The sequence below is a fragment of the Callionymus lyra genome, chromosome 5 (genome assembly GCF_982586985.1).
Source record: "Callionymus lyra chromosome 5, fCalLyr1.hap1.1, whole genome shotgun sequence".
Lineage (NCBI taxonomy): Eukaryota > Metazoa > Chordata > Actinopteri > Syngnathiformes > Callionymidae > Callionymus > Callionymus lyra.
This window is the reverse complement of record NC_141822.1, coordinates 21,660,704-21,675,045: the sequence shown is the minus strand read 5'-3', so window position 1 is coordinate 21,675,045 and position 14,342 is coordinate 21,660,704. Positions and strand designations below refer to the sequence as shown.

Genomic DNA, 14,342 nt, shown 5'->3' with positions numbered 1-14,342 from the left:
CTTCGATGTCTGGTTAGGATTAGATCGGACGACGTGGAGACATCATTGCTAGTGTGTGAGGAAACTCCTCTGTTCTCCTCACTCTGGGCTCAGAAGTAACACAACGACTGTCCTGGGAACCAAACAGTAGCAGAGAAGTGAGATTCAATGTCATATTAGAACAACAGTTACAGGAGTGTTAAGTATCATAAGCACCTGCAGGGGAATGTTAAGAGTAGGGGCGTATGTCAAGATTCAATATATTGATAAATCATTTAAAACTATATATATATATATATATATATATATATATACACACACACATATATTTTGTAATATACATTTTGTTATATATACACATCTTTTTGGTTAATTATATTCAATTAAGTGTGTGTAAAACAACTGGAATCGATTAGTAAATATTTTTGCAAATATTCATTTGAATCAAATTTTTGACATTTTTATGTCTTCAAGGCTGAATATATATAGATTTAAATATGTACATTCTATTGACAAGACGATGGACATCATACATGCGTTTGATGTTTCTTGTGTAACACAAAAGGAAAACAAATACAATTATAATAAAAATCGACATAAATACTGTACATATGAAAAGAATAGAGGTTCCAAAAACAAAGAGATCTTTATAGGTCAAGATATCAACACTAACATTAACCTTATTTTATTTGCGCCAACTATCAGGGCCACATATAATGACTTCAATAAAATGGCCCCTAGGCAACTTGACATGTGTTTTATAATCTACTTCAGGCTTCAGTCACTTTTTATTTAACTAATTGTATGTAGAAATTGTACAAACACGTGCAGAAGTTAATTTTACAATTGAAAACGTAATTTTCTTTTTTTCCACTAATAAAAATCCAACTTCTTTGTTTATAAATAGCGATTTTTATTGCAACTTTCTCATGCATTTAGAAATAAGTCGAGAGGTAAATAAAAATAAATAACATAAGTCTGCAGTGCGTCTAACGCTAAGTTGAGAAGGAAAAGTCAAACTTCTCACCTCATGTCTCATGGATCCTGACACTCGTCCCTGTAAATTCCAAGTCACAGTAACAAGATCCATGGATCAAATCTTTCATCTCCTATAGTTTCGTCCTTCCGTGGGTTCAGACTCGGTCAGTCCTCTGGAGGATCCAGTAGCATTAGAACTAGCACTGGCTGCTCTTAGCAAACACTTTCTCCGAGACTTCTCTCCGTCATGTAGAAGAATAACTTATATTTTTATTTATTTTTATTTCATATGCGTGTTCTCTGTTGTCCAAGTCTCGTCTGATGCTCAGAGCTTCAGTCTGGTCAAGAACGACAGCTGCGTCACCACAGATAGAATTTCCAGGCTGACCATGTATGACCTACACACACACACACACGCACACACACACCCCCACACACATGCACAAACACACGCACAGAACACACGTGCACGCCCACAAAATAATGTACAAGCTTTGTCAGCTAATAAAGTATCATAATCACAAACATTTTAACGTGATATTGAACTATATTTAAGTTTCTCTTGCAAAAAACAAATGACAAACTATATTCAAATAACAGCAAACTATGTTATTTTTATTTTAGTTACACAATGCTTGGTTCTTTTTTTTATTGCTTATTTTATGCGTTATATTTTATCCCTTTATTTTCTACTGCCGATACAAAAATGATCATGTGTACCAAACCTAAAAAAATGACTACATTTTGTTAAAAAAACGAAAAGAAAAAGCAAATGGTAAAGGTGGAGAAACAGATTCTAGAATTAATGATATCCTATACAACTACTCATAGTTAACATACACAAGGGTAGAATCAGCACAGCATACTTTGTGTGTGCAAAATAAATAAGATTTCAGCACAAAAAAACGTAATGGTCTAATGGTATAAGCTTGTTCTTAAATTTGCATTTGTATGGTTGTGTTTTGTACTTGAAAATGCCGTTATCTATGAGTTTTGTATTATGGGTATGTCATCTTAGGTTGAGGTTTAAATGCAATAAACAGAGAAGAGAGAAGAAAATAAACATGAAAGTGTAAATCTATGACAGAACTACACAGCAGGGCCGAGGTGGAGATGATAATCTAGTGAAGGTCTTTTGTGTCTGAGGTCCTAACTTGAAGACACAAGGCTCATTAACCAGAGAATCCTCTACATAAACACAGATTTCATAATAGTCTGAATATGTTGAATAGCGTCTTCAAAGTCATTTCTTTTTTATTCTTTTAATGTCATTAACTTTAGTCGTTTTCTTTTTAAGAGTCATAAAAACTTCATCCGTTTTCGTAACAACGTGCAGCAAGAGTTCCTTTTGGACGGCATCAGCTCAGGCGTCTTTCCTCAATTCAGAACGACGCCCAGAGAAAACTGCTTGTGTGCGATTTAACCCCCGACCTTGGTGACCCTTACATTTTGACACATGATAATGTTTCAATAATTCATTTTGTTTTAAATCAAACATGACACTTTGTTCCGGCAGAATGTAAAAGTCGACAGAGTTTTGTTTGGTTTAAAAAAAAAAAATCAACAAAAAATGTCAGTGTAATGCAGAGTCAGTTACCATGGCAACAAACATTGAATTAAACCCGTCTTCAAACAGAAGTTCTTAAAATACATTTTTGTAATGGCGAGTACCAGTTTAGACACCATTCATCAAGATGAAACAGTTTGTTGGTCCGTCGTCTTCCAGCTTTTGACTCGTACTATAAGATAAACTTACATATTGACCTTTTTATTGAATTCCTTATTTCCAGGACGACATTTCATTGTTGGTTCCTGACAAATCCCTCATGAGAACGTTCAAACACACACGACAGAAGTGGAGTAAGATACTGTGTGAACCATATTTTATTGAGGGTTGATTGAAGAAACCATGAACCGGTTTAAAAAAGAAAAGACAGTGTAGATTAAGCCCTTTGAGAGTAGATCAAGCATTTTATGAAATGGCCCCCGGGAGCTTCGTAAAGCATGTTAGAACCCAGACAGAAATCAACATGTTCCTGCCAATAATCCCACACCAGCCATCCTTGTGTAACTTGAATTATCCTGTCGGCCATGTTGTAAAAGTTCCCAGAACTTGAGCATTTCTTGTGTCCCCCCATCTTGTTTCTATGCAGGTGAACACACTGTGGTTATTTCTCACCTCTCGTTTACTTTCACCTTCTTCAGCAGCAGATCCAGACTCCAGAGTTGAGCTCAAGTGACTGGGCGACTTATTTTAAACAAAGTCAGAACTGGCTGACCTGGGAGGCTTGGGTTGCAGGTTCAACGTCCGTCACTTCATATCTGGAAAACTTGATACAAACGAAGAGCCGAATATTTTCTCATGAATAAAATAAGAAACTTAAAAGCCTGGCTTCATAAAAAACACAAAAAAGCATTTTCATTAAATTCCAATAGGGTTGAAAAATTAAGTTCTCGTTCGTACCTGTAGAGGGCAGTGCAGATCAGTTCTTCAGTAGAGATTTCTGAAAGGAAGTTAGTAATCGAAGCCTCGGACTTTTTGTTCAAATATATTTTATTTATTTCTCTGAGATCAAAATAATTTCTACAGTTACATAAACTACAAAAATGCAATTGAAAAAAAATGGAATGCATCTTACAATTAGTACAAAACAAGGAAGTGAGATGAATATGAATACAGCATAGTCAAACGACAGAGTGTGAAAGACAAACCAATGAAAAAACAAAACAAAAATCAAACCATGAATGTATGTTGCTATGATGCAAGCGTTTCAGAAAAGTCAGCGACAGGCTTGTTTTCGTACCGTCAGTTGTCAAGAAGGAAAAAGAGAGGGGAAGGAAAGGCGGACAGCCAAAGGCTGGAAAAAACAAAACTCATGATTTAAGAATTTAAATAGATGAGGGCGGATGATTGTCAGTGTCCAGCCGGTGCACAAACTTGTGATTTCTTTCTCCCTTTGTCAAGTGTCAAATTGAGTACGAAAAGATGTCTTAAAATGAAGAGCTTTGCTTAACATAAAAATAATCGGTAAAAATGAGTTCATAAAGGATTACGGGCAAAAGTCTCGGAAATCCCTTGAAATACTTCCCATCCAGGAAGAATTCAAGAGTTTTTCCAGGTAAACATTTCTGCGTGATGGAGTGAAGAGACCAGCAGTTCACTGTAGAAATGGATATCTGACGAGACGATTGCCGCACGAGTTCTTGGATCAAGCTTGTTTCGAAGTTTGGACAGAGTGCATTCAATATGACCGACATGCCACACATGGACCATGATCTCTGAACTATTGATGGAAATAGTGGGAAAAAACGTGGGATGTGACTGCAGGCATTTCAAGTTTCGAGTCAACGAGACCAACCGTCAATCAAAAACGGCTCTCTCAGCAATTTCACTTTTCAACAACCTGTAATACTGAACACACACACACACACACATACATACATATGTACGTACACCCACCCGCATGCGCACTCACACACACATACAAACCAATCACACACACACCTCTCCCTCAGTGGTCTGACTGCATTCCCATATGTGCTTCCCCATGTGTTTAAGGCCAGTAGGAATGAGAAGACTGGTGAGTGAGGCAGGACGCAGGCTCAGGCATGTAGTCCTATGAGAGAACAGAGGACAAAATGGAAGAAAAACACATGTTAATGAGAATTTTGCCATTTTTCCAGAATCTCTACATGAAAGTGCAGTTCATTTGATTACTCATACACAGTCGTGACTAGTGTAATGAACCAATTTCAGTATACAAAAGAAAACAATGAATAAAAACTATATAAATAAGATGAAAAAAATGAAAGGAATGACAATCGACGTCCTAACATTAGGACTTTTTTTTTAATATTTTCTCTAATATCTATATATACATACGTACACACATACATACACACACACACACATTTTGAACCAATCATGATTCTGTGGAATTCTCTAGCTATTCTTTCAATGCCTGGAGGGTCTGTGAGTGTTGACATGACCAAACTGTTTGACAGCACTGGGTCAGAGATGGTGTTGTCATATGTACTAAGAGAACCTATTGAAGTTACAAGGAAGATGAAACATGAAACTGACGGATCATTTGCCTTCATCTTGTTTACAAAACAAATGTACATGTGGATATGTGTCAACGGTGCAACGTAGGAACCATAAAGCTGTCCATAAACACAGAAATGGGATCTTTAAATCTTATATTTTGCCGTTTTGACAAGACTGGGGGGGGGGGAACGAACAATGTACCTTTCTCACTGGTCTCGCCCTGTTTTTCTTGGGCAAAATTTAGCCGGTTCTGTTCAGAAGCCATCTGTGCTGCCGTGTTGACCTCCGGGCTGCTGCTTCGGGACGGGGTTCCTTCCTCAGTTTGGTATGCGAGGTCCAGATGCTGCTGTGCAAGCTTCAGGTGCCTCCTCAAGCGCTCCAGCTCTCGGGACGAGCTCCCTTCGTCCCCTAAACTCTCCCGTCCGGAGTCGCTCATGGGCAAGTCCCTCAGATCCCTTTTGTGGTGCTCCTTCTTCATGGTGGCGTGATACCCCGGTGGCGCGTTAGGAATGGTACGAGTGGCAAGGGGGACGGGAGTGCGTGACCTCACATTGGGTCGCCTACGAAAACTGTCTCGAATCCCACCGATGCCCAAGTGGAGGATCTCGAAGAGGGTGAGGAGCAGGCAGAGGAACGACACCACGTACATCACGAGGAGAAAGATGGTCTTCTCTGTGGGGCGGGACACAAAGCAGTCCACCGTGTGTGGACAAGGAGAGCGTATGCAGACGTAGAAGGCCATCACGTTAAAGCCGTAGAGAACGTACTGACCGAAGAGGAAGGCCACTTCAAAAGCGGCCCGCCACAGAAGCTGGCACACATACACCGTCATTAGACCGTCACGTATGATACGCCGACGACCATCGTGTTTTCTTTCGGTGCCTTGTGAGGGAGGAGAATACAAAGCATGAGCAATTTGAACCAACATCCAACTGCGACTTGTACCAAAGTTGTACCTTTCTCTGGTTTCTCAGGTTCAATCTCTTCGGCGATCATGGGGTCCTCCTCGCCGTTGTCCTCCGCCTCCTCGTAGTCTCGCACCGCCCCTCGGTTGACGATCGGCATCCTCTTTTTCTGAGGCCTCACCGGCCGGTAGTCCGAGTCATCCATGCGCGCGATCTTGTGCATGGCGAAACCCAAGTACATGATGGTGGGTGTGGTTATTAGGATCACCTGTGGAGAAATGATGAGATGATAAGTTGTGGAACCTTTTTTCGGGGAAATGGTGCTAAACTGACCTGGAAGATCCAGAATCGGACGTGCGAGAGCGGTGCAAACTGATCATAGCAGACGTTCTCACATCCAGGCTGGTTGGTGTTACAGACAAACTTGCTCTGCTCATCGTAGTAGATGGTCTCGCCGCCTACGGCCGTCAACACGATGCGGAAGATGATGAGCGCGGTCAGCCAGATCTTCCCCACGAAAGTGGAATGGTTTGAGATCTCATCCAGCAGACGGGTGAGAAAGCTCCAACTCATCTTGCCGTGGTCACCAGGAAGTTAACTGGGCTCTGGGGCGAAGAGAAGAGTCGGAGTTAGCCAGCGGGGATAGAATGAACATTTTTCATACCAGCTTACATGTTCCAGTCCCTCAGAGAAAGACTTTTTAATACATTTTTTATTATTTTGGTCTGGTGGTTAGACACGACCAGACATTTTTAAGACATAGTTTGTGGGAAAGTGTTTTGCTGGTTTTATGTCCACTTCCAAACAATGTTTTTATAGTCAATTAAAGCAATAAATTCCTTGGTTGGAACTATATCGACCAAGAAATCGCTGACAGAATTATATATTCTCAAACAACCGGCCGTTCCACCTTTTCAATAAAGACCTTTGTTGAACTGTTGCGGCATTAAGAACAGATCTGACCTTATACAAGAGAGAGTCCGTTTACATTGCACTATTTGATCCAAAGATGACTCAAAACAATTTGTGATGCGTCCGCTGCTGGCTTGTGTGCATGTATGGAGTGGAAAATAGATGCCGATCCAAGTCACGCTGGTTAAAATGGCACGCGGTGTTTGTGTCTGGCAGAGTGCTTCGATACATATTCACTCTGAAGCTTGGTATTTATGATCGAATAAACTAGTTTAGATTTGTGACGCAGCATTTAAACATCCACTCTAGCACCAGAAATAACACGTTCATTTATAACCTGCAGTGGTGATGAAGCTTCATAAAGTAGTGTTATTATATTTTAGAGGTCAGTAGGTGGTGCCCTCGGTTTAATAACGTGAGGTTTTAGGAGAACGGCTGATCAAAGTAAATTGATCATAGGGAGAGTGACATGTAGTGGACTCTGAAAATAAGGACAATGCATCATGAAGCTTCATCAACTCATCACGAACCTACAAAAACCACCTGAACTAGTAGTTAGCATTATCTCAGTTTCTGAATATAGTGCCTTCTCATCTAGTTGTCAAGGCAAGGATCAGACTCGGAAATGTTTAATGGTTTAACAACTGTTGTTTCTAGAGTTTTTAAACATGTTTTTTTCCACACATCATAGAAGAGTCAGACTGAATCATTCGCACGATGAGTACTTGAAGTGTTGGTTATAGAGACGCATTCGTGTTCAGTTGGAATAAACTGAACACGAATAAAACCCGTGACCAGAGTGGAAGTTCACATAAAACATGCTAAAGTTTTCCATCAGGTTGGCAGCGAGAAGAATGCTTAAAAGTGCAACTGGCAGCAGGAGCAGAGGTGCAGGGAGCAGTGGGTGCCAGGTTTACATTTCTTAATGATGGACCAGTGGCAGAGGGATGAAGCTAAATCTCCAGAGCATGGTGAAGACGTGTATACAGCCACTCTTGTTTACAAAGTCGGGCCGCAGATCTCTCGGATACGCGTTACTGGCCTCGGTCTTCCAGGATGTGACACAGTTGTGCAAGTAGCAGCTTTGAGAAAAAAAAAAAAAACAGTTGGCTGCTGTTGTAAGCTCCTTAAACATCAAAGTTCTGGCTGTGGAGGCCTGGTGTGCCATTGGACGGCAACAACTGCACTACCAAGAGCCTAAACACAGTTTATTTGCTGCCATGCTGCCAGAAATGCTCCCAATAAATTCTTCTCTGCCCACAATGAGATAGGTTAACATGCAAACAATGGACGCCACTTCAACAAGCATCGGAGGTGTGTTTTACAGCAAAACTGTGGGTTTTTAAAAAGAAAATCTGGATTCAATCAATTTCAGCAAGCCTTACTTCTTTGTTCCCACTCCACGGAAAGCTCGTACAACATAATCTAAAATTCAATTGCTCAATAAAATGCTAAATGGCAAAAGAAAAAGAACAAACACTGGCAAACAGGGTGGAGCCCCAGACATGATTTCATGACTCACATCCACACAGTGCAAGAACTTACAGGCTCCAGGTTACGCATCCTTTCTCCAAACCCTGAACCACTGGAACGCGGAACGAACGGTTTATCCAAACATGCCTTCATTCATCATCAAGATTTAAACAGGCTTTTACTGACATCTCAGACCAGTTACTGTTTGTCATTCCACAGATGTGTTATTCAGGCCTGGTGATGACAACTGGATTGAAAATAAATCAATTTGCCTTCTTGGAGGAGGTGACAAAATTATATCTACGGCAACCTTCATAAGTAAATGGACATTTGATCTTTAAGCAAAGACAAAAACCATGAGTTACTCCATGTTTGCTTATGAACTACATTCATGACAGTGTGTAGCTTCCCTCTCAAAGCGTATATTCAAATAGTTTCCAAAAAATATTTTGAGCTTCTTCCAAAATCTGAAGTCCAAGTAAACAAAGTCCTTTTTCCTGTTTCACAATTTTTTTGTGGTGGGATTTAAGTCGTCGTTGAAAGGTCAGGTGATTACAACAAGAGCAAGATGCAGGTAAGTCAGAGGTTAAAAACACAACATGTCACAGTTTTCTTTACTGAACAGAGAGTCCAGTCATATGCCTGGCAGACATGCTCTGTCTGAGCGAAGGAGCCAACACAAGGAAACTTTAGACTCTGGCAGCACTCACAACAAGTCTACAAAGAATCTGACACACACTGGGGTGAAGGGGTTTCTGTAAGGAGGTCAATCTGCTGGTGGATCGTATACAGCCCTCACACCTACACAACTGACATGCCTAAATCTTTGACAAAACTTTTCAGAAGTCCAAATACACAACATTATACTCTGATGAACTTAACCCTGACATGAACCTTTTAAAACTTCTAATGGCATTTTCCAATTACATTCCATTTTCAACCAGAAGAATAAAAAGAAGACCAAGACATTTAAAAGATGAAGCACACAACACTAAATCCACTACAAGTCCATGCATGTGATGGTTATGTCTATTCATGAAACGCTGAATCAACTAAACCACTGTTCTTTAAAGATAAGGCATGAAAATGACTTTGTGATTTTAGAAGATTACTTTTGGAACAGATAAACTATTGCATCATTTTTTTTCTCCAATTATTTACCAGCATTTGACCAGCAGGCTGTATTTTAGAAGACGATGGCAATATTTAGTTAATTATCCCAGTATTTGACGAAAATACAGGATTGTAATCATTTATTTCCAACTCTAAATAATCTTTTTTTTTTCTGTGTGAATAAAATTATGGTTTTATTATGGGATACAGTAGCCGGGAAAATTACAATCCTTCATACATTAACTCACAGGTGTAAACTAATTTTCCGGTCTATATTTTGCATTTCCAGATAATTTACAAACTAGTTTTATTCAGGAAAGTAACCTTAACTAGATCACTCCTGTAGTGCGTAGTTATGCCGGCATCGATATCAAATGCAAGTAAGCTAAATTTAAACCAAGTGTTGGAAAATGGTGGATACTTGAGCAAAGATAATTATTGAAGTAGTTTATGAAACAAGTTAAATGAGTTTCTTAAATGACTACATTTCTACATGGGTAAACCAGCTTGATCAGTACTTGTAAAGCCATAACCAACTCATTTCATGGGTGAACACGGACACACACAAAAAAAGTATTAGAACAAATGTATGACCAAGTTAACTTGAAAAGGAAAATGACATTGATAAGGATTAAGAAAAAGCTGCAATAAGTAGAATTTACTTATCAACACACTTATATTCATCAATAGTAAAAATAATCATTTTTAAAATGTCTCACTCGCAACACCTTTTAGTTTCACAAATAATTGTATACATTATAATACAACTGTTACATAAACACCATTATACAATAGATGCAAATACAACATGTATTAATAATATGCATATAACATTTTAAATGGAACTTAAATAAAACTCTTGTTTATAATCTCAAAAGCCAAATACCTTTGGTAAAATGATTCAAGATTAATTTTGGTAAAACAAATTAATTAATATTTTGTACATTTGAACACTTGATTTTAACATTCAGACCCTGTAATTAATTGTGAATAGAAAACATGACGCTATTTTTAATCCAACATGTTGCCCACACACACCATGATGCCCTGGGGGACCATGAGAGTTGGTAAAAGTTTAATAAATGTTTTAAGACAAATTCATTATTGTTAAATTATATGTTGAGAATCGTACAACATATGAGGTGAGGATAAAACTTTGTGAAGCTCCTGGTCAGTGAGTGAACTTGGAGGATAAAAAAATAAATAAAAAAGTGTTGTTTTTTGGGAATTGAGGGCAACATTTGGAGGAGCTGCATAAGGTTGTTCAGCACTTCTGTCACTTCTATCAAAGTCATAGAAGCAAAGATTTGAGAGGAGAACAACGTGACTGTAACCAGGACTATAGACACCAGAGCAAAACAGTGGAAACAGTAGCGTTTTCTCTCGCGGGCTCAGGTCCAGCTCCACGGATTTAATGGCTTCTTCACTTCAGTCACCGGAGGAGATGCAGGAGGAGAAGGAGGAGGAAGGTTTTTGGAGAGCATTTTGGGCAAAGGATCAGGAGGACGAAGCTAAAGAAGCGAGTCAACATTCCTGCCTTAACCAAAAGCAGAACGCTGGATTTTAAGGTTCAGGGAGCAGACACGAGCGAGTGTTGTCAGTCAAAAGTGAAGAATGTCAACGTGAGCTTTAACTCCTCGCGTCAACTGCTGACTCGGTTCTAATGTCAACTTCAAGTAGACGAATAAAAGAAATAGAAACAAACACTCTCAAGGGTAAAAAAAAGAAGAAAAAAAAGAAAAAGCGCATTTCAACAGTTTCCAAAAAGACAAAACAAGTGTTCAGTAACTCTCTGGTGGTTCCTTCAAACAAGTTTAAAACAATATAAAGTAGTTTTTCGATGAAAACCGCGTTGAGTTTAAAGGAGAATGAAGTGTTGCCAGCTCACCGTCCACCAGGATCCGCGTCTGAAGCTCCACAACCAAAAAAAAAACTAAACTTTTCCGACGCAGAAAAAGCAAAAAAAAAAAAAGTTGAATTCGTTCACCACGCAGGAAAAAAAAGTCAACAAGACTCTTGTTGGAGACTTTTGTTTTTGTGTTCCTCCTCCAGACCTTCTCTTCTCGCCTCTCGCTGCTTCTTCTTCTTCTTCATGGACTTCTGCGCCGCTTAATTGCTGCACCAGGTTTTCCTAATTTGTGCGCGCGCTCGCCACTTCCGCGTGCCCGACGGATTCTTTTCTGACCCCATCAAGGGGTCCACAGGAGGAGGAAGAAGAAGGAGAAGGAGAAGAAGAAGAAGTAGGGTCTGCGACTCCTGCGACCCTCCTACTTCCCCTCCTCAACAACCCCTCAGTTAGAACATGAAACCTGAGCTCCACAGCGACTCGGACCACCGTGAGAAGGTACAATGGTGGCCCCAGTCCAGGGCCCCTGAGGGAGCATAGGAGCATTTTTAAAACACTAACAATATATATCATAATTTATCTAAAAATAATCCCAGGCGTTGGCATTATCATTCATTAATAATAAAACCAGAAAATAAATTATATAAAATTGTTTTATTTGGTCGTTTTTCGCCCCCGCCTCTCTTCCTTAAACCGCTGGAAAAGGGGCTCCAGACCCCCGCGACCATGACAATGGATTAACCGGTAGAAAATGAAAAAAAAAAGAAAAGAAAGAATCTTCTACAGAGGAGTGGGAAAGTGGAGGGAAGCAGGAAAAAACGTCAAGCAGGTGTTAACTTCTTGTCACCCCCCCCCCCCCCCTTTAATTATACACTTGTTTATATTGACACAGAGGTGAAGAAGTGGAGGGGTCTAATTAACTAAAATAAAAGATATATTTTTAAAAGAAAGGAAATTTATATAAAAAAAACTAGCTCCATAAACAGTTGAATAAATTAAAAATCCATAATTTTCATTTGGTCAAAAAGTGCTAGAGCTTATGCTTTGCTTAAAAAGGTAGAACCAAAAATAAAACATTTGATTTATTTGGACATTTTTAGATTTAATCACACGTTTATTTATACATTTGGTTATTCATGCATACATTTTCTGTAACGCTCAATCCCTTGTGGGGCTCGTGGGGGGACACCCTGGACAGGACTCCGGTCTGTTGAAAGACACACCAAGACATACCTCTGTATGCCTCACTCAACCTCTGTATGATTTTAGTGTTTTTAGGATCATTTATACATTTACAATTGTGTCATCTATCCTTCATAGTTACGTTTGTAAATAAGTGACGCAAGAAGGTTGAAGGTTCGCTTCCAGGCCCGAGCCAACTTGTGACCTTTCTGTGTGGAGTTCTTATGTTCTCCCTGTGTTGCGTGGGTTTACTCCGGGTACTCTGGTTTCCTCCCACAGTCCAAAAACATACAGAGGTGGATTGAGAACTTGGGGAAATTGTCCGTAGGTATGAGTGTGTGTGTGTGTGTGAACGGTTGTCTTTCTTTGTGACACACTGGCGTCCTTTCCAGGGTGTCCCCTGCCTCTCGCCCAATGATACTGGGACAGGCTCCAGTCTTCCCACGACCCCGATAAGGGATAAAGCGGTAGAAAATGAAGGAATGAATGAAATTGTTTGTAGTTTAGTTCCTTCAATTATACGCAGTAAAATGTCCCAAAGGGCACTATTTTGAGCTAAAATGTTCTGTGTACAAATTCTAATTCTGATTTAAGTCATTGTTGAAATGATCCTCCTCCTCAGTTTCCATTGATGCGTCTCCCAAATATTTGGGATTCTGGTGAAATTGTATAAAACCCCCATTTTCATTCGAAGATATAATTGGCTGGGCGGCCAAGTTGATCAAGTTTATGGGGAAAAAAATAGACATTGTTTTTGACAACAAGTGCTATAATAAATCTCATGTTATTGGAAAAGTTGGCTTTTCGGAGCTGCCATTTTGACCGACCGCTAAAGAATCCCAAACGGTTGTTTTTTTTAGGAGACAACGCGTTGGTGAAGTTACCACAGTCTCAGAATCCAAGGTCAGGTCTCCATCGTGGGTGTTTGGCATTTCCAGTAAACATGACAAAGGAAGGCGCTACCAGGATGTACTTTTTTTTGTTTTTTTAACTCGTCTCCTAGAAATTGTAACGTGGAAAAACAAACCCTTCCTTATCGCAAGATGATCGTGTTGGCAGACGGCAAGAGTCGAGTCATGATTTCCTGATCCTTAACCAAACCGCACAGCTCGGTGGAACCGTGCCCAAGTTCAACCATAGGCGGATTAGTCAAGAGAAATCTACAACTAAACTCACAAGAGAGTTTTGTTTTTTTTTCCATTCGGCCACGAGGAAGTCTAGAGTAATTGCTGAGTAACTGAAGTATGGCAGCAGAAAAAGAAGCGAAGAAAAGGCCTATCATCTAAGAATTTAGTTGCTTTCAACACTAACCAAAACAACAGATTTCTCGCTGTCGTGCGCAGAACAGCTGTAGCGTTTTGGATTTACTGGAGGATGCAAAATGTTTGGAGGAGACTGTGGGAAGTCGAACCGGGCCAGATGTCTGCATGGGCCAGAACCATGGCAGCATCCCAGTCTTCTCTCATCACATCATTTCTCTGTGAACTTAATCACCTGCAAATTTTTATCACTCATAAAAACCTACAGAGTCGAGGTTTGTGCGATCAAAGCCGGAGCTCAGGTGCTGGATTACTGGGGTGGAAAAAAAAAAAAAGAAAAGGAGTTTTGCTGTTGAAGACAGAAATCGGGAAAGGGTTGGCATAGGGATCAACATTCCTTCCAAACCTCCTTTGGTTAGTCAAGGAATTAAGTTTGGAGGTGAACTTTTGATTCCGCTCACCTGCTGGGGCGACCACCTCCTGGGCAAGTAGCATGCTGTGGCTATTTTAACATACCCGGGCAGATTGCTTATTTCCTCCCCAACATAAAACCGTGGTGACATAAATGTAAGGCGTGCAGTGGTTATGACTCATATACTCACAGGCTTGGTTTCTGGGCTCGTTAATTTTGCCATGTTTTCATCCAA

At 40.0% G+C, this 14,342-nt stretch overlaps 1 protein-coding gene across 1 annotated transcript; it reads right to left on the bottom strand.

The window, feature by feature from the left end:
* Positions 1-3,499: 3,499 nt before the first annotated feature.
* On the bottom strand, positions 3,500-12,085 carry LOC148079733 (gap junction gamma-1 protein-like). Its single transcript, XM_087791401.1, has 5 exons — positions 11,297-12,085; positions 6,244-6,515; positions 5,962-6,178; positions 5,207-5,887; positions 3,500-4,574 (listed from the first exon to the last, which is right to left on the bottom strand). The coding sequence occupies exons 2-5, from the start codon at positions 6,481-6,483 to the stop codon at positions 4,561-4,563; spliced, it is 1,152 nt and encodes a 383-aa protein (XP_087647527.1). The 5' UTR covers positions 6,484-6,515; positions 11,297-12,085; the 3' UTR covers positions 3,500-4,560.
* Positions 12,086-14,342: the final 2,257 nt, after the last annotated feature.

Excerpts from the sequence above, each read along its gene's own strand:
- LOC148079733 (XM_087791401.1), bottom strand. The coding sequence starts at position 6,483 with ATGAGTTGGAGCTTTCTCACCCGTCTGCTGGATGAGATCTCAAACCAT. Across the intron at positions 6,179-6,243 it reads TCCGATTCTGGATCTTCCAG|GTGATCCTAATAACCACACC; the intron begins GTCAGTTTAGCA and ends ATTTCTCCACAG. Across the intron at positions 5,888-5,961 it reads ACCTGAGAAACCAGAGAAAG|GCACCGAAAGAAAACACGAT; the intron begins GTACAACTTTGG and ends CTCCCTCACAAG.